General features: G+C 46.7%; 1 protein-coding gene across 2 annotated transcripts in view; it reads left to right on the top strand.

The window, feature by feature from the left end:
* LOC139398535 (adhesion G protein-coupled receptor L2-like) overlaps positions 1–24,479 on the top strand; it is a 41,254-nt gene that overhangs the window by 10,991 nt on the left and 5,784 nt on the right. Inside the window, exons 8-12 of one of the 2 annotated variants that reach the window (XM_071144483.1) lie at positions 13,271–13,362; positions 15,806–15,974; positions 16,503–16,631; positions 17,378–17,477; positions 22,066–22,194. In XM_071144483.1, coding sequence (XP_071000584.1) covers positions 13,271–13,362; positions 15,806–15,974; positions 16,503–16,631; positions 17,378–17,477; positions 22,066–22,194 — 619 coding nt within the window. The remainder of the gene's footprint in view (positions 1–13,270; positions 13,363–15,805; positions 15,975–16,502; positions 16,632–17,377; positions 17,478–22,065; positions 22,195–24,479) is intronic. The other variant, XM_071144484.1, reaches the window with a different exon arrangement.

A 24,479-nucleotide genomic window follows, 5' to 3' on the forward strand; every position in this document is an offset into this window, starting at 1 on the left:
GGTATCTGTGTCTGTGTCTGCCTACGTCTGTTACTATGTTGGTATCTGTGTCTGCCTACATCTGTTACTATGTTGGTATCTGTGTCTGTGTCTGCCTACGTCTGTTACTATGTTGGTGTCTGTGTCTCTGCCTACGTCTGTTACTATGTTGGTATCTGTGTCTGCCTACGTCTGTTACTATGTTGGTATCTGTGTCTGTGTCTCTGCCTACGTCTGTTACTATGTTGGTGTCTGTGTCTCTTCCTACGTCTGTTACTATGTTGGTATCTGTGTCTGTGTCTGCCTACGTCTGTTACTATGTTGGTGTCTGTGTCTCTGCCTACGTCTGTTACTATGTTGGTGTCTGTGTCTGCCTACGTCTGTTACTATGTTGGTATCTGTGTCTGTGTCTCTGCCTACGTCTGTTACTATGTTGGTGTCTGTGTCTCTGCCTACGTCTGATACTATGTTGGTATCTGTGTCTGTGTCTCTGCCTACGTCTGTTACTATGTTGGTGTCTGTGTCTCTGCCTACGTCTGTTACTATGTTGGTATCTGTGTCTGTGTCTCTGCCTACGTCTGTTACTATGTTGGTGTCTGTGTCTCTGCCTACGTCTGTTACTATGTTGGTATCTGTGTCTGTGTCTCTGCCTACGTCTGTTACTATGTTGGTGTCTGTGTCTGTGCCTCTGCCTACGTCTGTTACTATGTTGGTATCTGTGTCTGTGTCTCTGCCTACGTCTGTTACTATGTTGGTATCTGTGTCTGTGTCTCTGCCTACGTCTGTTACTATGTTGGTATCTGTGTCTCTGCCTACGTCTGTTACTATGTTGGTATCTGTGTCTGTGTCTGCCTACGTCTGTTACTATGTTGGTGTCTGTGTCTCTGCCTACGTCTGTTACTATGTTGGTATCTGTGTCTGTGTCTCTGCCTACGTCTGTTACTATGTTGGTATCTGTGTCTGTGTCTCTGCCTACGTCTGTTACTATGTTGGTGTCTGTGTCTCTGCCTACGTCTGTTACTATGTTGGTGTCTGTGTCTCTGCCTACGTCTGTTACTATGTTGGTATCTGTGTCTGTGTCTCTGCCTACGTCTGTTACTATGTTGGTATCTGTGTCTGTGTCTCTGCCTACGTCTGTTACTATGTTGGTGTCTGTGTCTCTGCCTACGTCTGATACTATGTTGGTATCTGTGTCTGTGTCTCTGCCTACGTCTGTTACTATGTTGGTATCTGTGTCTGTGTCTCTGCCTACGTCTGTTACTATGTGGGTATCTGTGTCTGTGTCTCTGCCTACGTCTGTTACTATGTTGGTATCTGTGTCTGTGTCTCTGCCTACGTCTGTTACTATGTTGGTGTCTGTGTCTCTGCCTACGTCTGTTACTATGTTGGTATCTGTGTCTGTGTCTCTGCCTACGTCTGTTACTATGTGGGTATCTGTGTCTGTGTCTCTGCCTACGTCTGTTACTATGTTGGTATCTGTGTCTGTGTCTGCCTACGTCTGTTACTATGTTGGTATCTGTGTCTGTGTCTGCCTACGTCTGTTACTATGTTGGTATCTGTGTCTGTGTCTCTGCCTACGTCTGTTACTATGTTGGTGTCTGTGTCTCTGCCTACGTCTGTTACTATGTGGGTATCTGTGTCTGTGTCTCTGCCTACGTCTGTTACTATGTTGGTGTCTGTGTCTCTGCCTACGTCTGTTACTATGTTGGTATCTGTGTCTGTGTCTGCCTACGTCTGTTACTATGTTGGTATCTGTGTCTCTGCCTACGTCTGTTACTATGTTGGTATCTGTCTGTGTCTCTGCCTACGTCTGATACTATGTTGGTATCTGTGTCTCTGCCTACGTCTGTTACTATGTTGGTATCTGTGTCTGTGTCTGCCTACGTCTGTTACTATGTTGGTATCTGTGTCTCTGCCTACGTCTGTTACTATGTTGGTATCTGTCTGTGTCTGCCTACATCTGATACTATGTTGGTATCTGTGTCTCTGGCTACGTCTGTTACTATGTTGGTATCTGTGTCTGTGTCTGCCTACGTCTGTTACTATGTTGGTGTCTGTGTCTCTGCCTACGTCTGTTACTATGTTGGTGTCTGTGTCTCTGCCTACGTCTGTTACTATGTTGGTGTCTGTGTCTGCCTACGTCTGTTACTATGTTGGTATCTGTGTCTGTGTCTGCCTACGTCTGTTACTATGTTGGTGTCTGTGTCTCTGCCTACGTCTGTTACTATGTTGGTATCTGTGTCTGTGCCTCTGCCTACGTCTGTTACTATGTTGGTATCTGTGTCTGTGTCTCTTCCTACGTCTGTTACTATGTGGGTATCTGTGTCTGTGTCTCTGCCTACGTCTGTTACTATGTTGGTATCTGTCTGTGTCTCTGCCTACGTCTGTTTTTATGTTGGTATCTGTGTCTGTGTCTCTGCCTACGTCTGTTACTATGTTGGTATCTGTGTCTGTGTGTCTGCCTACGTCTGTTACTATGTTGGTGTCTGTGTCTCTGCCTACGTCTGTTACTATGTTGGTGTCTGTGTCTCTGCCTACGTCTGTTACTATGTTGGTATCTGTGTCTCTGCCTACGTCTGTTACTATGTTGGTATCTGTCTGTGTCTCTGTCTACGTCTGATACTATGTTGGTATCTGTGTCTCTGCCTACGTCTGTTACTATGTTGGTGTCTGTGTCTGCCTACGTCTGTTACTATGTTGGTGTCTGTGTCTCTGCCTACGTCTGTTACTATGTTGGTGTCTGTGTCTCTGCCTACGTCTGTTACTATGTTGGTGTCTGTGTCTCTGCCTACGTCTGTTACTATGTTGGTGTCTGTGTCTGCCTACGTCTGTTACTATGTTGGTGTCTGTGTCTCTGCCTAAGTCTGTTACTATGTTGGTGTCTGTGTCTCTGCCTACGTCTGTTACTATGTTGGTGTCTGTGTCTCTGCCTACGTCTGTTACTATGTTGGTGTCTGTGTCTCTGCCTACGTCTGTTACTATGTTGGTGTCTGTGTCTCTGCCTACGTCTGTTACTATGTTGGTGTCTGTGTCTGCCTACGTCTGTTACTATGTTGGTGTCTGTGTCTCTGCCTACGTCTGATACTATGTTGGTGTCTGTGTCTGTGTCTCTGCCTACGTCTGTTACTATGTTGGTGTCTAGGTCTCTGCCTACGTCTGATACTATGTTGGTGTCTGTGTCTCTGCCTACGTCTGTTACTATGTTGGTGTCTGTGTCTCTGCCTACGTCTGATACTATGTTGGTATCTGTGTCTCTGCCTACGTCTGTTACTATGTTGGTATCTGTCTGTGTCTCTGCCTACGTCTGTTACTATGTTGGTATCTGTGTCTGTGTCTGCCTACGTCTGTTACTATGTTGGTATCTGTGTCTGTGTCTGCCTACGTCTGTTACTATGTTGGTATCTGTGTCTCTGCCTACGTCTGTTACTATGTTGGTATCTGTGTCTGTGTCTGCCTACGTCTGTTACTATGTTGGTGTCTGTGTCTGCCTACGTCTGTTACTATGTTGGTGTCTGTGTCTCTGCCTACGTCTGATACTATGTTGGTGTCTGTGTCTGTGTCTCTGCCTACGTCTGTTACTATGTTGGTGTCTGTGTCTCTGCCTACGTCTGATACTATGTTGGTATCTGTGTCTCTGCCTACGTCTGATACTATGTTGGTGTCTGTGTCTCTGCCTACGTCTGTTACTATGTTGGTATCTGTCTGTGTCTCTGCCTACGTCTGTTACTATGTTGGTATCTGTGTCTGTGTCTGCCTACGTCTGTTACTATGTTGGTGTCTGTGTCTGTGTCTCTGCCTACGTCTGTTACTATGTTGGTATCTGTGTCTGTGTCTCTGCCTACGTCTGATACTATGTTGGTGTCTGTGTCTGCCTACGTCTGTTACTATGTTGGTATCTGTGTCTGTGTCTCTGCCTACGTCTGTTACTATGTTGGTGTCTGTGTCTGTGTCTCTGCCTACGTCTGTTACTATGTTGGTATCTGTGTCTGTGTCTCTGCCTACGTCTGATACTATGTTGGTGTCTGTGTCTCTGCCTACGTCTGATACTATGTTGGTATCTGTGTCTGTGTCTCTGCCTACGTCTGTTACTATGTTGGTGTCTGTGTCTCTGCCTACGTCTGTTACTATGTTGGTGTCTGTGTCTGTGCCTACGTCTGATACTATGTTGGTGTCTGTGTCTCTGCCTACGTCTGTTACTATGTTGGTGTCTGTGTCTGTGTCTCTTCCTACGTCTGTTACTATGTTGGTATCTGTGTCTCTGCCTACGTCTGTTACTATGTTGGTATCTGTGTCTCTGCCTACGTCTGATACTATGTTGGTGTCTGTGTCTCTGCCTACGTCTGATACTATGTTGGTGTCTGTCTGTGTTTCTGCCTACGTCTGAAACTATGTTGGTGTCTGTCTGTGTCTCTGCCTACGTCTGATACTATGTTGGTGTCTGTGTCTCTGCCTACGTCTGATACTATGTTGGTGTCTGTCTGTGTCTCTGCCTACGTCTGATACTATGTTGGTGTCTGTGTCTCTGCCTACGTCTGTTACTATGTTGGTGTCTGTGTCTCTGCCTACGTCTGATACTATGTTGGTGTCTGTGTCTGCCTACGTCTGTTACTATGTTGGTATCTGTGTCTGTGTCTGCCTACGTCTGTTACTATGTTGGTGTCTGTGTCTCTGCCTACGTCTGATACTATGTTGGTATCTGTGTCTGTGTCTGCCTACGTCTGTTACTATGTTGGTATCTGTGTCTGTCTCTGCCTACGTCTGTTACTATGTTGGTATCTGTGTCTCTGCCTACATCTGATACTATGTTGGTATCTGTGTCTCTGCCTACGTCTGTTACTATGTTCGTGTCTGTGTCTCTGCCTACGTCTGTTACTATGTTGGTATCTGTGTCTCTGCCTACGTCTGATACTATGTTGGTGTCTGTGTCTCTGCCTACGTCTGTTACTATGTTGGTGTCTGTGTCTCTGCCTACGTCTGTTACTATGTTGGTATCTGTGTCTCTGCCTACGTCTGATACTATGTTGGTGTCTGTGTCTCTGCCTACGTCTGATACTATGTTGGTATCTGTGTCTCTGCCTACGTCCTATACTATGTTGGTGTCTGTGTCTCTGCCTACATCTGATACTATGTTGGTGTCTGTGTCTGTGTCTCTGCCTACGTCTGTTACTATGTTGGTGTCTGTGTCTGTGCCTACGTCTGTTACTATGTTGGTGTCTGTGTCTCTGCCTACGTCTGTTACTATGTTTGTGTCTGTGTCTCTGCCTACGTCTGATACTATGTTGGTGTCTGTGTCTGTGTCTCTGCCTACGTCTGTTACTATGTTGGTGTCTGTGTCTCTGCCTACGTCTGATACTATGTTGGTGTCTGTGTCTGTGCCTACGTCTGATACTATGTTGGTGTCTGTGTCTCTGCCTACGTCTGTTACTATGTTGGTGTCTGTGTCTCTGCCTACGTCTGATACTATGTTGGTGTCTGTGTCTCTGCCTACGTCTGTTACTATGTTGGTGTCTGTGTCTCTGCCTACATCTGATACTATGTTGGTGTCTGTGTCTGTGTCTCTGCCTACGTCTGTTACTATGTTGGTGTCTGTGTCTGTGCCTACGTCTGATACTATGTTGGTGTCTGTGTCTGTGCCTACGTCTGTTACTATGTTGGTATAGTCTGTTCCATGTATGTGTTTTCCACAAAGTAATGTGAATGGGGGGAAAAGTTAATGTTTTTTTTAGTTTTTCTGTCTCGCCTGGTCACTTAGCTATTGCTTTTGCTGATCAAGTTGCATGAAAGGAAAGTGGTCCATTATAGCTGACATGAGGACATCAGCAGTCATTCAGCTGTAAAATCCTATGAAATGTGTCTAGTCTAGTGAGCAGCAGTATTCATCAGCTTAGCTGTTTGTTTGGTGGAAATCGTTGATGATGGAGGAAGCAGGTCTTGCCTTACACTGTCAGTTGTCTGAGGAGGAGGAGAGACAATCTCAGGCATGAAGGTCATTTGCTCAGAGTTGAACATGGAAATAATGAGTGGGTGGGCCAGACAGCCATTACCCATAACCCCCTGGCCCTCCCGAGGATCATGACACGTCCCCAGCCAATCCCGTCGTATGAACATCTCCATCCTCACCTCTAAATATTTCATGCAGGCCGCATGGAGTTCACACACGCGTACACACACCCATGCATGCACATACAGTACCAGTCAAAAGTTTGTACACCTACTCATTCAACTACTCATGCATTTTTCTTTATTTTTACTATTTTCTATATTGTAGAATAATAGTGATGACATCATAACTATGAAATAACACACATGGAATCGTGTAGTAATCAAAAAAGTGTTAAACAAATCTAAATGTATTTTAGAATCTTCAAAGTAGCCACCCATTATGACAGATTTGCACACTCTTGGCATTCTCTCAACCAGCGCTTCACCTGGAATGCTTTCCCAACAGTCTTGAAGGAGTTCCCACATATGCTGAGCACTTGTTGGCTGCTTTTCCTTCACTCTGCGGTCCAACTCATCCCCAACCATCTCAATTGGGTTGAGGTCAGGTGATTGTGGAGGCCAGGTCATCTGATACAGCACTCCATCACTCTCTTTCTTGGTCAAATTGCCCATACACAGCCACGAGGTGTGTTGGGTCATTGTCCTGTAGAAAAACAAATTATAGTCCCACTAAGAGTAAACCAGATAGGATGGTGTATTGCTGCAGAATCTGTGGTAGCCATGCTGGTTAAGTGTGCCTTGAATTCTAAATAAATCACTGACAGTGTCACCAGCAAAGCACCCCCACTCCATCACACCTCCTCCTCCATGCTTCACGGTGGGAACCACACATGCAGAGATCATCCGTTCACCTACTTTGCATCTCACATAGACACAGGGGTTGGAACCAAAAATGTAACAGATTTCTACCGGTCTAATGTCCATTGCTGGTGTTTCTTGGCCCAAGCAAGTCTCTTCTTATTATTGCCGTCCTTAAGTAGTGGTTTCTTTGCAGCAATTCGACCTTGAATTCCTGATTCACGCAGTCTCCTATGAACAGTTGATGTTGAGATGTGTCTGTTACTTGAACTATGTGAAGCATGTATTTGGGCTGCAATTTCTGAGGCTGGTAACTCTAATGAACTTATCCTCTGCAGCAGAGGTAACTCTGGGTCTTCATTTCCTGTGGCGGTCCTCATGAGAGCCAGTTTCATCATAGCGCTTGATGGTTTTTGCAACTGCACTTGAAGAAAGTTCTTGACATTTTCCAGATTGACTGACCTTCATGTCTTAAAGTAATGATGTGCTGTCGTTTCTCTTTGCTTATTTAAGCTGTTCTTGCCAAATAGGGCTATCTTCTGTATACCACCCCTACCTTGTCACAACACAAATGATTGGCTCAAACGCATTAAGAAGGATGGAAATTCCACAAATTCACTTTTAACAAGGCACACCTGTTAATTGAAATGCATTCCAGGTGACTACCTCATGAAGCTGGTTAAGAGAATGCCAAGAGTGTGCAAAGCTGCTTTGAAGAATCTCAAATATAAAATATATTTTGATTTGTTTACCACTTTTTTTTTGTTACTACATAATTCCATATGTGTTATTTCATTGTTTTGATGTCTTCACTATTATTCTACAATGTAGTAAATAGTGAAAATAAAGAAAAACCTGGAATCAGTAGGTGTGTCCAAACTTTTGACTGGTACTGTACATTTGTATTATTCACACAGAAAACATGTGTACATACTGTGTTTATACAGCACATACACACGCACATACTCTGCATAGATACATAAGGGAAAGGGTGCTGTGGTTTTGGTGGTGTGTTTTCTGAGGAGGTAATGGGTATTGCAGAGCTAGTAGGTAGTGCAGAGCAGAGAGTCTGTAGAGGGTGGGGTGCGGGGAGAAGCAAGGACATGTACAGTTCAGTGCCTGCCTCTCTGCCTGCCTGCCTCTCTGCCTGCCTGCCTCTCTGCCTGCCTGCCTCTCTGCCTTCCTGCCTCTCTGCCTGCCTGCCTCTCTGCCTGCCTGCCTCTGCCTGCCTGCCTTAGGGCTGTGACGGTCATGGAACTTTATTTGACGGTAATTGGCCAGCCAAATGACCGTGGTGACCTCAATAACCGTTTATATACGAAATTATGCACATTTTCTGCTCTCTGCTCCTGATTGCATTTGCTGCCATAGAAATAGAATAAATAGAGTGGGCGTCCTCTTTCAAGTCAATGACGGCGTAATGGGTGGACTGGCAGCTAGTGAATGATATGCTAAAATATGTGTTGTGATTTGTTGATTCAACTGACATTACAAAGAATGCCATGTAAAAAAATATATTTTTTAAACGATTATGATAGTTATTGTTTTCATGACGCTCTTCATTAATAACAGTCGGTTACACGGTTATACGGTAGTTGAGCCAGCCCTAAGCTGCCTCTGCCTGCTCCTCTGCCTGACTGCCTGTCTCATCAGATCTGTGTCATCACAGGCAGCTGTGTTAAATGTATCTCCAACCACTAGACTCATGCAGACCTAAATCGGCCCTGGTGGCTAGGAGACAAACATCACTTTGATCTAAAATCCCTTCTCTCTCTTTTCTTCTCTCTTCTATCCCTCTCTCTGTCTCTACCTATATCCCTCTGTCTCTACCTCTATCCCTCTCTCTGTCTCTACCTCTATCCCTCTCTCTGTCTCTACCTCTATCCCTCTCTCTGTCTCTACCTCTATCCCTCTCTGTCTCTACCTCTATCCCTCTCTCTGTCTCTCCCTTTATCCCTCTCTCTGTCTCTACCTCTATCCCTCTCTCTGTCTCTACCTCTATCCCTCTCTCTGTCTCTACCTCTATCCCTCTCTCTGTCTCTACCTCTATCCCTCTCTCTGTCTCTATCTCTATCCCTCTCTCTGTCTCTCCCTTTATCCCTCTCTCTATCCCTCTCTGTCTCTCCTTCTATCCCTCTCTCTCTCCCTCTCTGTCTCTCCCTCTATCCCTCTCTCTGTCTCCCCTTCTATCCCTCTCTCTGTCTCTACCTCTATCCCTCTCTCTGTCTCTACCTCTATCCCTCTCTCTGTCTCTCCTTCTATCCCTCTCTCTGTCTCTACCTCTATCCCTCTCTCTGTCTCTACCTCTATCCCTCTCTCTGTCTCTACCTCTATCCCTCTCTCTGTCTCTACCTCTATCCCTCTCTCTGTCTCTCCCTTTATCCCTCTCTCTATCCCTCTCTGTCTCTCCTTCTATCCCTCTCTCTCTCCCTCTCTGTCTCTCCCTCTATCCCTCTCTCTGTCTCTCCTTCTATCCCTCTCTCTGTCTCTCCTTCTATCTATCCCTCTCTCTGTCTCTCCTTCTATCCCTCTCTCTGTCTCTCCCTCTATCCCTCTCTCTGTCTCTCCCTCTATCCCTCTCTCTGTCTCTCCCTCTATCCCTCTCTCTGTCTCTCCCTCTCTCTCTGTCTCTCCCTCTATCCCTCTCTCTGTCTCTCCCTCTATCCCGCTCTGTCTCCCCCTCTATCCCTCTCTCTGTCTCTCCCTCTATCCCTCTCTCTGTCTCTCCCTTTATCCCTCTCTCTCTATCCCTCTCTCTGTCTCTACCTCTATCCCTCTCTGTCTCTCCCTTTATCCCTCTCTCTGTCTCTACCTCTATCCCTCTCTCTGTCTCTACCTCTATCCCTCTCTCTGTCTCTACCTCTATCCCTCTCTCTGTCTCTACCTCTATCCCTCTCTCTGTCTCTATCTCTATCCCTCTCTCTGTCTCTCCCTTTATCCCTCTCTCTATCCCTCTCTGTCTCTCCTTCTATCCCTCTCTCTCTCCCTCTCTGTCTCTCCCTCTATCCCTCTCTCTGTCTCTCCTTCTATCCCTCTCTCTGTCTCTATCCCTCTCTCTGTCTCTACCTCTATCCCTCTCTCTGTCTCTACCTCTATCCCTCTCTCTGTCTCTCCCTTTCTCTGTCTCTACCTCTATCCCTCTCTCTGTCTCTACCTCTATCCCTCTCTCTGTCTCTACCTCTATCCCTCTCTCTGTCTCTACCTCTATCCCTCTCTCTGTCTCTACCTCTATCCCTCTCTCTGTCTCTACCTCTATCCCTCTCTCTGTCTCTACCTCTATCCCTCTCTCTGTCTCTCTCTCTATCCCTCTCTCTATCCCTCTCTCTGTCTCTACCTCTATCCCTCTCTCTGTCTCTACCTCTATCCCTCTCTCTGTCTCTACCTCTATCCCTCTCTCTGTCTCTCCCTTTATCCCTCTCTCTATCCCTCTCTGTCTCTCCTTCTATCCCTCTCTCTCTCCCTCTCTGTCTCTCCCTCTATCCCTCTCTCTGTCTCTCCTTCTATCCCTCTCTCTGTCTCTCCTTCTATCCCTCTCTCTGTCTCTCCTTCTATCCCTCTCTCTGTCTCTCCTTCTATCCCTCTCTCTGTCTCTCCCTCTATCCCTCTCTCTGTCTCTCCCTCTATCCCTCTCTCTGTCTCTCCCTCTATCCCTCTCTCTGTCTCTCCCTCTATCCCTCTCTCTGTCTCTCCCTCTATCCCTCTCTGTCTCTCCCTCTATCCCTCTCTCTGTCTCTCCCTCTATCCCTCTCTGTCTCCCCCTCTATCCCTCTCTCTGTCTCTCCCTCTATCCCTCTCTCTGTCTCTCCTTTATCCCTCTCTCTCTATCCCTCTCTCTGTCTCTCCCTCTCCCTATCCCTCTCTCTGTCTCTACCTCTATCCCTCTCTCTGTCTCTACCTCTATCCCTCTCTCTGTCTCTCCCTTTATCCCTCTCTCTGTCTCTCCCTTTATCCCCCTCTCTCTCTCTCCCTCTATCCCTCTCTCTGTCTCTCCCTTTATCCCTCCTCTCTCTCTCTCTCTACCTATATCCCTCTCTCTGTCTCTACCTCTATCCCTCTCTCTCTCTCCCTTTATGCCTCTCTCTCTATCCCTCTCTCTGTCTCTACCTCTATCCCTCTCTCTATCTCTACCTCTATCCCTCTCTCTGTCTCTCCTTCTATCCCTCTCTCTCTCCCTCTATCCCTCTCTCTGTCTCTCCTTCTATCCCTCTCTCTGTCTCTCCCTCTATCCCTCTCTCTGTCTCTCCCTCTATCCCTCTCTCTGTCTCTCCCTCTATCCCTCTCTCTGTCTCTCCCTCTATCCCTCTCTCTGTCTCTCCCTCTATCCCTCTCTCTGTCTCTCCCTCTATCCCTCTCTGTCTCCCCCTCTATCCCTCTCTCTGTCTCTCCCTCTATCCCTCTCTCTGTCTCTCCCTTTATCCCTCTCTCTCTATCCCTCTCTCTGTCTCTACCTCTATCCCTCTCTCTGTCTCTACCTCTATCCCCCTCTCTCTGTCTCTACCTCTATCCCTCTCTCTGTCTCTCCCTTTATCCCTCTCTCTCTCTCTCCCTCTATCCCTCTCTCTGTCTCTACCTCTATCCCTCTCTCTCTCTCCCTTTATGCCTCTCTCTCTATCCCTCTCTCTGTCTCTACCTCTATCCCTCTCTCTGTCTCTACCTCTATCCCTCTCTCTGTCTCTACCTCTATCCCTCTCTCTCTCTCCCTCTATCCCTCTCTCTGTCTCTCCCTCTATCCCTCTCTCTGTCTCTACCTCTATCCCTCTCTCTGTCTCTACCTCTATCCCTCTCTCTGTCTCTACCTCCTTCCCTATCTCTGTCTCTCTCCCTCTATCTCTCTCTACCTCTATCCCTCTCTCTCTCCGCCTATCCCTCTCTCTCTCTCCCTCTATCCCCCTCTCTCTCTCTACCTCTATCCCTCTCTCTACCCCTATCCCTCTCTCTCTACCTCTATCCCTCTCTCTCTCCCGCTATCCCTCTCTCTCTCTCCCTCTATACCTCTCTCTGTCTCCCTCTTTCTGTCTCTCTACCCCTATCCCTCTCTCTCTACCTCTATCCCTCTCTCTCTCCCCCTATCCCTCTCTCTCTCTCCCTCTATCCCCTCTCTCTCTACCTCTATCCCTCTCTCTACCCCTATCCCTCTCTCTCTACCTCTATCCCTCTCTCTCTCCCCCTATCCCTCTCTTTCTCTCCCTCTATCCCGCTCTCTCTCTACCTCTATCCCTCTCTCTACCCCTATCCCTCTCTCTCTACCTCTATCCCTCTCTCTCCGCCTATCCCTCTCTCTCTCTCCCTCTATCCCTCTCTCTCTCTACCTCTATCCCTCTCTCTACCTCTATCCCTCTCTCTCTCCCCCTATCCCTCTCTCTCTCTCCCTCTATCCCTCTCTCTGTCTCCCTCTTTCTGTCTCTCCCTCTATCCCTCTCTCTCTCTACCCCTATCCCCCTCTCTCTACCTCTATCCCTCTCTCTCTCCCCCTATCACTCTCTCTCTCTCCCTCTATCCCTCTCTCTGTCTCCCTCTTTCTGTCTCTCCCTCTATCCCTCTCTCTAACTCTGCCCTCTCCCTCTTCCACCCCACGTTATTGGTTTCTATTTGAAAAGGATGTATATAGCCACGGCTCTATATTGGCCTGGTGTATTCATGTTTTAGAGTGAGATTATATACTGAACAGCTTTCATAAAATTCAGCCCTCAAGTATATTGCATTTGATCATCTTGGGACAGTATCTCTGCTAGATCAGAATTGCTTTGTATTCCTTCCAGGCCAGGCACTTTTTGTCATTTCTTTCATAGAGAATGTTGTAATAACTGAAAATGCTAAATATATAGAAGTATAAAAATATCGAATATTTACTGAACAATTGTTTTCAGTGAGGTTTTAATGTCCCATATCCCTCCTTCCCCTGGTGGCGATGGGCCTCCCTGTGCTTACAGACAAACATCCTGAAGTCATGGAAACCTTTCTGAATGTATAGCTTAGAATATGGAGCTGTTTTTCCTGGCTCCAGACCTTTGTTTGTAAAATATGGCGTTCTGGTCTCTCTCTCGTTCTGTTTTTGCTGTATTAGATGAACATTCCCATGCTGTGATGAGTAATAACACGTGTTTGGCACCAGACTGCTTGGCCAAGGCCTGAGGTGTTGTGCGTTACGTCAGCCATAGGAGTGGGAAGGGGCATTCGAAGGCACTTTATCATAGCCAGTGTTAGTGGAGCTGGAGACCAAAGCTACGCTACATCCTCTCTATTCTCACATTTGGGAGTCTGTTTTAAAGATTGAACGTTTCATATCCCTCTTGGTGTAACATAATAATGTTGATGTGGAATTATTACATGCTCTCAGTGAGTCACTAAACATGTAGGCGACATGCTGCTTGTTAAATGTATTTGCCTATTTGTGTACGAACCACCCTGGTTTGGGTCTAAGTTACCAGGAAATGTAGGCGACATGCCTCCAGTGTGGTGTGTCAACCTCGCTGTGCCTCTGTTTTGACAGCTCAATCTCATCTTCCTGGTGGTGACCATGTACAAGATGGTGAAGCACTCCACTTCTATGAAACCCGACTCGACACGGCTGGGCGGTATCAGGTGAGAGGGGGTTCTGAGGTCACTCTGGAGATGATGTGAAGGCTGATACTACTGGTTTTGTGTCAGCTCAGTTTGAAGTGAGAAACCAATGTCTTGCGTGCTGTCCTGTTCCCAGCCAAGGCCCTGCTTGTGTGATATTGAATGGTTTATTTGGTGTATTTGACCTTAGAATTACATCTCAATAACCCATAACTGGAGTGGACAAATATTTTCCTTTCAGATTTTTTGGGGGGGCTAGTGTTTATGAGGGCAGTGTTTGCACTATGCGGGGGTTACATTGCCTCTTTCATTTCTTCATAACTGCATCCCTGAACTCTTGTATCAGTTGCTCCTGTGGTCATTTACAGGTTCCTTTGGAACACTGGCTTAAACATGTGGCTCGTAGATGAATGTGTGGGGTGGAGGAACTGTAGTTGTACCCACATCTTTATTCAAACAGCCTGTCATTCCAGGGAATTGGATAAAAGAAGAGTCTAAGCTTTTAAAAACATGAATTGACCTCTATCAAGCTGTCCTGGTTAAGAATGTAGTTTAAAGAGGGTCTGCTTTCAAAGATAGCAGGCTCATTCAAACAAATCATTCAAAGGATGCAAAACTCATTAAACTGTCATTAATTGGAGTCCACCTCTAATCGACCAATTATTTACTCCTGCAAAGTTAGATTTGTAACTTTCCACAAGACTTTGAAATAATAAGTCAATTGAGGTTTGAAAAGCATAAAGAGCCAGAATACCCACGCCCAAAATACCATCAAATAATGAACAATGTACACACTGACACAAAAGGGCAACTAATCTGTAGCATCTCTCGCTATTTCGGGTTTGTATTGTCTTTTGTCTCTCTGAAAGTCAAAAGACGTGGTGTCTGGTTTTCTCTAGTCTCCTTTTCTCTCTTTTTCTCTCTTCCGTGGAGGCTCCCTTTGCTAGCCGTCGCCATTGGAACTTACCGTTGGCTATCTGATTCTCTTTGGGCTTTCCTGGAACCTCATGTGAGAAACATGCTGTGTTTGCGGTTCCTGTTTAGCCAACCAACCCTGAGAAGAAACAGGGAAGCATAGTTTGACTGTGTCAGACGACCTCCGTTCATTCCAAATCTATGTATCAGCATGTATGGGTTGTACTCTATGTACACTGAACAAAAATATAAACGCAACATGTAAAGTATTGGTTTCATGAGCTGAAATAAAAGATCCCCGAATTGTTCCATATGCACAAAAAGCTTATTTCTCTCAAATGTTGTGCACACATTTTTTACATCCCTGTTAGTGAGCATTTCTCCTTTGCCAAGATAATCCATCCACCTGACAAGTGTGGCATATCAAGAAGCTGATTAAACAGCATGGTCATTAAACAGGTGCACCTTGTGCTGGGGGCAATAAAAGCCAACTCGAAAATGTGACGTTTTGTCACACAACACAATTCTACAGATGTCTCAAGTTTTGAGGGAGCGTGCAAGTGGCATGCTGACTGCAGGAATATCCACCAGAGCTGTTGCCAGAGAATTTAATCTTAATTTCTCTACCAGAAGCTGCCTCCAACATCGTTTTAGAGAATTCGGCAGTACATCCAACCGGCCTCACAACCGCAGACCACGTGTATAGCGACGTGTGGTCGAGCGGTTTGCTGATGTCAATGTTGTGAACAGAGTGCCCCATGGTGGAGTTATGGTATGGGCAGGTATAAGCTACAGACAACGAACACAATTGCGTTTTACCGATGGCAATTTGAATGCACAGAGGTACCGTGACAAGATCCTGAGGCCCATCGTCGTGCCGATCATCCGCCGCCATCACCTCATGTTTCAGAATGATAATTCACGTCCCCATGTCACAAGGATCCGTACACCTTTCCTGGAAGCTGAAAATGTCCCAGTTCTTCCATGGTCTGCGTACTCAGCAGACATGTCACATATTGAGCATGTTTGGGATGCTCTGGATGGACGTGTTCCAGTTCTCACCAATACCCAGAAACTTCCCACAGTATTGTAGATGAGTGGGACAACATTCCACAGGTCACAATCAACAACCTGAAGAACTCTATGCGAAGGAGATGTCGAGCTGCATGAAGCAAATGGTGGTCGGTTTTCTGATCCACACCCCTACTTTAAAAAAAAAAGTTATCTGTGACCAACAGATGCATATCTGTCTTCCCAGTCATGTGAAATCAATAGATTAGGACCTAATTTATTTATTTAAATTGACTGATTACCTTATGTGAACTGTAACTCAGTAAAATGTTTGAAATTGTTGCATATTGCGTTTATATTTTTGTTCAGTGTATAGACATGTCCAGAAGGAGGAATACTAACATGGCCCCCTCTCTCCCCACAGAACAAATCCTTAGGAACCGAACAGAGAGCAACTTCAAATGAATGAAAGATGAAATCAAGGCAGCCGCTTCAGTTATTATTAATGATTGTGATCAACATTGTTTGTGTGTTTCAGATCCTGGGTGCTCGGAGCTTTCGCCCTGCTCTTTCTCCTGGGCCTGACCTGGTCCTTTGGTCTGTTCTTCCTCAACGAGTCCTCCGTTGTCATGGCGTACCTCTTCACCATCTTCAACACTCTGCAAGGGATGTTCATCTTTATCTTTCACTGCCTCCTCCAGAAAAAGGTAAGGATTTAATGCCAATGGCCTATATAAAGATAATGCTGCAGACTCTAACAAGCACTGCATTTTGTACGTCAATGTTTGAATATAAGACAAGCTTTCCTCACCAGAAGTGGGAAATAACCTTTCTAATGACCAGTTTCCCAAAGAAATAAGATTACTGAATGTATCTATGTGTACTTAAGTCCAAAGCAAAATATATGCTTCTCATTTCAATGTCTGCTGTCTCTTGACATTTAAGACTATCTCTGATATTAGCACCGCTTCTATGTCATATTTGCCCCCCTGGAAACCCCCCTCTGTGTGAGATTTGAATGTGTCATCATGGCGGACGCGATAGGCCTATCTCCAGAGACACGCCATTTGAACTGCTGCTGTCGGCTTGGTGGCATTTGATAAAGATATGGATTTTGTGGCTTTGTTGGAAAGCTTTCCTCTCTCTATCGCTCTCTGGAGTCGACTGTCACTGTTGTGGTGTCTCTGAGCTCACTGTGTCTCTGTCGCTCTGCCCTGATCCTGTGCCCGCTGCAGGTCCGTAAAGAGTACAGCAAATGCTTCCGCCAGTCCCAGTGCTGCGGAGGTCTGCCTTCTGAAGGGTCCCACAGCTCGGCCAAGACGGCCACGTCTCGATCCACCGCACGCTACTCCTCCGCCACACAGGTACAGTACATACTAGGTACGGTACAGCAGCGGCCAGTTGGACTATATATACCCTTTTTTCTATCCTTTCTTTCTATGGAGAGGGAAACGAGGTTTCTTTTTCTAGTCTTCTCCTGTTGCATGCTATCACCCCAAGGACCAGCATGAACACTTGAATGTACCTTCTCTCAACCCTTTCTTTATTGAGAGCAGTACTCTAGTACACTTCAGGAACTGTATTTGCCCAGAGAGAAATTGTTTTGCGGCATAGGAGGGAAAGGCCAGTCGTGGTCTTTCTCTCCTGTTGCATGCTAACACATAGAGGGAAGAGTCTGTATTGAGTTAAAGGTGGTCGTTCTGATCCTCTTGTGTGAAGTTGCCTTCTCTCTTTCCACTGAGGGTGAAAGGGAGAGCCCACGCCTTGTTCTCCTGCTGCATGCTAGCATACAGAGGGAACAGGGAAGGATACCCGCGTTGAAGATTAAAGTTGCGTCCGGAATGGCACCCTATTCCCTATTTTGTGTACTACTTTTGACAAGAGTCCTATGGGCCCTGGTCAAAAGTAGCGCACCATATAGGGAATAGGGTGTCATTTCGCATGCATCCATTTTGTTTTGGTTGTTCTTGTAATCCATTGTGTTTGCTTGCTGCCTTCACAGAGCATTTTTCTTGTGGTCTTTTTCTGTTGCATGATAGCATGTAAAGGGAAGTGACATCAGTGTTTAAGGTTATTCTAATATATGTGTGTTGTTGTTTACCTCCTCCAGAGTCGTATCAGGAGGATGTGGAACGACACGGTGAGGAAGCAGACCGAATCCTCCTTCATCTCCGGAGACATCAACAGCACCTCCACCCTGAACCACCAGGGTAAGACTGGCCCCTCTGGCCCCTCTGGCTCGATCTACACATGTTATGTTCTCTCTGTTATGGGCCCTTGAATAGACAACAAGTGCCTGAATAAATATGGCAGATGCAGATTTTATTTTTATGCATTTAACCTTTTATTTAACAAGTCAATGATGATGCTCTTCATTCAAGGAGGCAGCTTTGTGGTAAAATGATAAATGTTTACTCAATATTGCTAGTGTCTGTCCTTATTACAAAACAAAACATAAACAACAAATCAAATACAGGTTATTCAGCAGCAAGTAAACAAATACACGCTAAACACATGTTTTATGACGACTCAAAGTTCACGTCAATGTGTCTTTTGGTGGTCGATCTGCACAGCTGCTACTTGTTGGATGAGAGAAGTGTTACATTGCTACTTAGTCTGGCTTCAAGTGGCAGTGATGAGAAGCTGGTGTTGTGTGTTCAACTCTGGGCGACCCTGACTGACTGGCTACAGGGGCTCTGCTGGCTGTGCACTGACTCATCCTCACCCTGGCCTGGTCTCCTGATGATTTTCAGCCATGAGACAGAGAGAGCGAGAGAGAGAGCGCGCGCGAGAGAGAGAGCGTGCGCGCGAGAGAGAGAGCGTGCGCGAGAGAGAGAGAGCGCGCGAGAGAGAGAGAGCGCGCGAGAGAGAGAGAGCGAGAGAGAGAGAGCGAGAGAGAGAGAGCGGGCGAGAGAGAGCGAGTGCGAGAGCGTGAGAGAGAGAGAGAAAGCACGAAAGAGAGCGCGAGAGAGAGAGCGCACGAAAGAGAGAGCGCGAGAGAGAGAGAGCACGAAAGAGAGAGAGCGAGAGAGAGAGCACGAAAGAGAGAGAGCGAGAGAGAGAGAGCACGAGAGAGAGAGAGAGCACGAGAGAGAGAGAGCACGAGAGAGAGAGAGAGCACGAGAGAGAGAGCGCGAGAGCACGAGAGGGAGAGAAAGAGAGAGAGCGCGCGAGAGAGAGAGAGCGAGACAGACATAGGCTTGGGAGAGAAAGACAAACAGACAGAGGGGGGAGATGGAGAGAGACTGACAGAGAGAATAAGAAAGAGGAGAGGTAGAGAGAGAGGGGAAAGAGAGACAGAGGACAGAGGAAGAGAGTGAGGGCGAGGTCACAGAGAGGCTTAACATGATACAGCTCAGACTTGCACTGTAAAATAGATTTTAACTTCTGTCCCCCTTATCAGTGCCAGCATTAAGCTCCCTTAATCACCACTGATAAGAAATGAGATATTGTTTTCAATGACTGGACATTGCTATTATACATTATACTTATAGATAGATGCATTATGTACACTTCCATTATGTGGGAGCACAGTGATGTCGGTGTGTAGTCCCCACATTATCAGTTTGATTGTATAGTCCATACAGTCCACTGACTCTAGACTGTAAAGTGGTTGTTTACAATGACATGTTTTATATGACTACTGTAATCATACCGGAAGAGATTTTAGACCTGCACACTGTAAAAAATAAAAAAAAGTTTAAAAAAGAAGGAATAATCCAAAACTGAGGCTTGAATGCAAAATAAATATGTTTATAAAAACATCATGGTGCCCAGAAAACAATCTATTCCAGTATACTTATTTTCATTCCTAGGCACCTGGAACAGACACTATTCACTAGTAAAGATCTTCAAAGAGTGCAGATGGCCTCTTATCATTACTGAAATCACACAGAATATTTTAACTCCCACTTTAAAATGTAGTCCCTACAGTAGTATTTATTTATTAGTCAAGTATTTGTTTTACAGAGAAAGTACTTGACAATGTTTTTAGTACATGTTTGCTTGGTACTTTCTGGTGGTACAGAATGTGGCTTTGTTTATAGCGACTCACTTGTTGCGGACAATATTGCTTGCTGTTCTGTGAAATTAAATCTGGAGAATACGATGTGTAGACATGATTTAAACATCAACTACCCAGCCTGTTGCATTTACTGAAGAAGCACACTGCTGCAAACCCTATACTGATGGTACTTTTTACTCTGGCCTCTTTCTCTTCATCTCCTCTTCCCTTATTTACTCTCCTGCCTTGTCTTTTAAATATAATCAAATATAATCAGATACTAGTGTTTCTCCTCCCTCACTCACATCCTCTCTCCCTCTCTCACTCACTGTCTCCCTCTCTCACTCACTGTCTCCCTCTCTCACTCACTGTCTCCCTCTCTCACTCACTGTCTCCCTCTCTCACTCGCTGTCTCCCTATCTCACTCGCTGTCTCCCTCTCTCACTCTGTTTCCCTCTCTCACTCACTGTCTCCCTCCCTCTCTCACTCACTGTCTCCCTCCCTCTCTCTCTCTGTCTCCCTCCCTCTCTCTCTCTGTCTCCCTCCCTCTCACTCACTGTCTCCCTCCCTCTCTCACTCACTGTCTCCCTCTCTCACTCACTGTCTCCCTCCCTCTCACTCTCTGTCTCCCTCCCTCTCTCTCTCTGTCTCCCTCTCTCACTCACTGTCTCCCTCTCTCACTCACTGTCTCCCTCTCTCACTCGCTGTCTCCCTCTCTCACTCGCTGTCTCCCTCTCTCACTCTGTTTCCCTCTCTCACTCACTGTCTCCCTCTCTGTCTCTCTGTCTCCCTCTCTCACTCACTGTCTCCCTCCCTCTCACTCACTGTCTCCCTCCCTCTCTCACTCACTGTCTCCCTCTCTCTCTCTCTGTCTCCCTCTCTCACTCACTGTCTCCCTCCCTCTCTCTCACTGTCTCCCTCTCTCACTCACTGTCTCCCTCTCTCACTCACTGTCTCCCTCTCTCACTCACTGTCTCCCTCCCTCTCTCTCTGTCTCCCTCTCTCACTCACTGTCTCCCTCTCTCACTCTGTTTCCCTCTCTCACTCACTGTCTCCCTCTCTCACTCACTGTCTCCCTCCCTCTCTCTCTATGTCTCCCCCTCTCACTCACTGTCTCCCTCTCTCACTCACTGTCTCCCTCCTCTCTCTCTCTGTCTCCCTCTCTCACTCACTGTCTCCCTCCCTCTCTCTCTCTGTCTCCCTCTCTCACTCACTGTCTCCCTCTCTCACTCACTGTCTCCCTCCCTCTCTCTCTCTGTCTCCCTCTCTCACTCACTGTCTCCCTCTCTCACTCACTGTCTCCCTCCCTCTCTCTCTCTCTGTCTCCCTCTCCCACTCACTGTCTCCCTCTCTCACTATCCTGTCTCCCTCCCTCTCTCTCTCTGTCTCCCTCTCTCACTCACTGTCTCCCTCTCTCCTCTCTGTCTCTCTCTCACTCACTGTCTCCCTCCCTCTCACTCACTGTCTCCCTCCCTCTCTCACTCACTGTCTCCCTCTCTCTCTCTCTGTCTCCCTCTCTCACTCACTGTCTCCCTCCCTCTCTCTCACTGTCTCCCTCTCTCACTCACTGTCTCCCTCTCTCACTCACTGTCTCCCTCCCTCTCTCTCTCTGTCTCCCTCTCTCACTCACTGTCTCCCTCTCTCTCTCACTGTCTCCCTCTCTCACTCACTGTCTCCCTCTCTCACTCACTGTCTCCCTCTCTCACTCACTGTCTCCCTCCCTCTCTCACTCTCTGTCTCCCTCTCTCACTCACTGTCTCCCTCTCTCACTCACTGTCTCCCTCCCTCTCACTCACTGTCTGTCTCCCTCTCTCACTCACTGTCTCCCTCTCTCACTCACTGTCTCCCTCCCTCTCTCTCTCTGTCTCCCTCTCTCACTCACTGTCTCCCTCTCTCACTCACTGTCTCCCTCTCTCACTCACTGTCTCCCTCTCTCACTCTCTGTCTCCCTCTCTCACTCACTGTCTCCCTCTCTCACTCGCTGTCTCCCTCTCTCACTCTGTCTCCCTCTCTCACTCTGTCTCCCTCTCTCACTCACTGTCTCCCTCCTCTCTCACTCTCTGTCTCCCTCTCTCACTCTCTGTCTCCCTCTCTCACTCACTGTCTCCCTCTCTCTCTCTCTGTCTCCCTCTCTCTCACTGTCTCCCTCTCTCACTCACTGTCTCCCTCTCTCACTCACTGTCTCCCTCCCTCTCTCTCTCTGTCTCCCTCTCTCACTCACTGTCTCCCTCTCTCACTCACTGTCTCCCTCCCTCTCTCTCTCTGTCTCCCTCTCTCACTCACTGTCTCCCTCTCTCACTCACTGTCTCCCTCCCTCTCTCTCTCTGTCTCCCTCTCTCACTCACTGTCTCCCTCTCTCACTCACTGTCTCCCTCCCTCTCTCTCTCTGTCTCCCTCTCTCACTCACTGTCTCCCTCTCTCACTCACTGTCTCCCTCCCTCTCTCTCTCTGTCTCCCTCTCTCACTCACTGTCTCCCTCTCTCACTCACTGTCTCCCTCCCTCTCTCTCTCTGTCTCCCTCTCTCACTCACTGTCTCCCTCTCTCACTCACTGTCTCCCTCCCTCTCTCTCTCTGTCTCCCTCTCTCACTCACTGTCTCCCTCTCTCACTCACTGTCTCCCTCCCTCTCACTCGCTGTCTCCCTCTCTCACTCTGTTTCCCTTTCTCTCCTGCCGTTCTTACAGGGTTGACTGACAACTACTTCTTAACATACCCTCTCTCCCCCTTTCTCCTCTCTTTCTCACTATCCTGCCTCGTCTTTCCTCCCTCCCTCACTCTTTCCTTCCTTCTTACAGGAATGACTGGCAACTACCTCCTAACTAACCCTCTGCTCCGAGCCCACGACCCTAACAACCCCTATAACAACCTGCTGGCTGAGACGGTGGTGTGCAACGCCCCCTCCCCTCCGGCATTTCACCCACCAGGTGCATGGTGACCTCTAACCTTTCTCCCTATGTTGATCTGTCTTTCTCTGTGTCTGAAATGGAACCATATTCCCTGTGTGGTGTGTTACCTTGATAAGTTTGACTCTAGTCAAAATGAGTGCACTATATAGGGAATAGGGTGCCTTGTGGACACACTTTGTTTTGTTTTAGTGTGTGTTTGAAACTAATTGTAATAGCAGTTGTTTGTGGGGTTGTGGCCCCTACACAGCATGTGTTGAGAAGTCTTGCTGTCGATTGTAGGGTTGCCCTTCCTCTCCTCTCATTACCACAGATCTTTATTTCAATGTTATCTAGTATACAAGCTGTGCTTTGTAACACCCAACTAGATGCGGTTGAGAAAGGTCAGTGCTATCTTATCAAGACTACTCCAACAGTCATTTATTGGAAATCAGATGCATTTATTCCGTTTGTATATTATATCTTATTATTTACCATTCTCCTCCTACACCTGTTGATGCTACATGTATAGCAGGTTCAATGGCATTATAAAAAAAAGAATGTCTTGACTACAAACCCTGATCCCCGTTTTGATTTGAATTTTGTCAGTGTCTGTGTAGCGTGAACCAGATACGCTCTCTATCAGACTAAAGGAGGAAGCCCAATAAAAAACACAGGAGTACAAGACGCAGTGCAGGCTGAATTATACCCCTCAGATATGCAGAGGCATTTGATGATGAAAGAGGAGAGGATGGAAGGAAAGGAAGCAGCACCAGGATGAATGTGTGGAGGGAGAGAAGAAGGGAAACTGTAGTTGTTCGCTCGGATTTGGCAGGTCTCCAATTTCGCTCGCTTCACACTGAGAACACTTAAGGCAAATCATCTGCCTTTTTCTCTGGAGGTTGGAAAGAGTTCGGAACCTACCATGAACAGATTGTCACAGAAATCAGACATTTCATGATATCGTTGCTATTTCATTACAATCAATATACCAACGACCATAATCAAAACACCACAAATGTATCTAGAATCTGCAAATAGCCCCACGCCACGTGCAAAGCAAACAATGCTTTTGAGACATTAAAATTCACAGTCATCATAGGTAATTACAGTATAAGATAACTTATTCTAGTTGAGCGGTGGTAATAAATTAACAGTGACAGAGTCTAATTAACAGGTTATTGTATGCGTCAGTGTGATCATCCCATGACCTGCCAAAGCACATCATCAGCCCTCTGTACAGGCCTGGCTGAATCATGGAAATACATGAAAGACACAGCCAATCAAAAGGGAGATAGTCCACATACCTGCATCCTCAAACACAACAGATACTATTATTAATGACTAACAGTTGAAAGACATGAAACACTTAGGAATGGACCTCAATAGATGTTGACTGGTTTGGGTGTAACTTCCTAACAGACAGATGTCAAGTAGTGTTATATGTGGCGATGGGGGGGATGTATACAGTTACAGATCAGGAAATTATTTTTGACGATATGTTGCATCGTATCATTTTGACAATATCGCAGTATTATTTTTGTGCTACTTGGCTGTACCTGCAGCAGAACTGATCAGAACGTGTTTGCTCATGTCTCTCTGGTCCCTCTGCAGCAGACATATGGGGAGGAATATGTTTGGAACATCGATTCGCAATGAAATTGCAGTATGAAATTGCAATACATATAGAATCGTGAGAATCGCAATACATATCGTATCGGCACCTAAGTGTCGTGATAATATCGTATCGTGAAGTCCCTGGCAATTCCCAGGCCTAGGTATATAATGGTGAATCACCCAGCGATCGGTAAGCTGCTCTGACAGCTGACGCTTAAAGTTAGAGAGGGAGATGTAAGTCTCCAACTTCAGTGATTTTTGCAATTCGTTCCAGTCATTGGCAGCAGGGAACTGGGAGGAAAGGCGGCCAAAGTAGGTGTTGGCTTTGGGGATGACCAGTGAAATATACCTGCTGGAGCTCGTGCTACAGGTGGGTGTTGCTATGGTGACCAGTGAGCTGAGATAAGGCGGCACTTTACCTAGCAAAGACTTATAGATGACCTGGAGCCAGTGGGTTTGGCGACGAATATGTAGCGAGAGCCAGCCAACGAGAGCATACAGGTCGCAGTGGTGGGTAGTATATGGGGCTTTGGTGACAAAACGGATGGCACTATGATAGACTGCATCCAATTTGCTGAGTAGAGTGTTGGAGCCTTTTTTGTCAATTACATCGCCGAAGTCAAGGATCGGTAGGATGGTCAGTTTTACGAGGGTATGTTTGGCAGCATGAGGGAAGGAGGCTTTGTTGCGAAATAGGAAGCCGATTCTAG

This window comes from Oncorhynchus clarkii, unplaced genomic scaffold (genome assembly GCF_045791955.1).
Source record: "Oncorhynchus clarkii lewisi isolate Uvic-CL-2024 unplaced genomic scaffold, UVic_Ocla_1.0 unplaced_contig_12444_pilon_pilon, whole genome shotgun sequence".
Classification (NCBI taxonomy): Eukaryota; Metazoa; Chordata; class Actinopteri; order Salmoniformes; family Salmonidae; genus Oncorhynchus; species Oncorhynchus clarkii.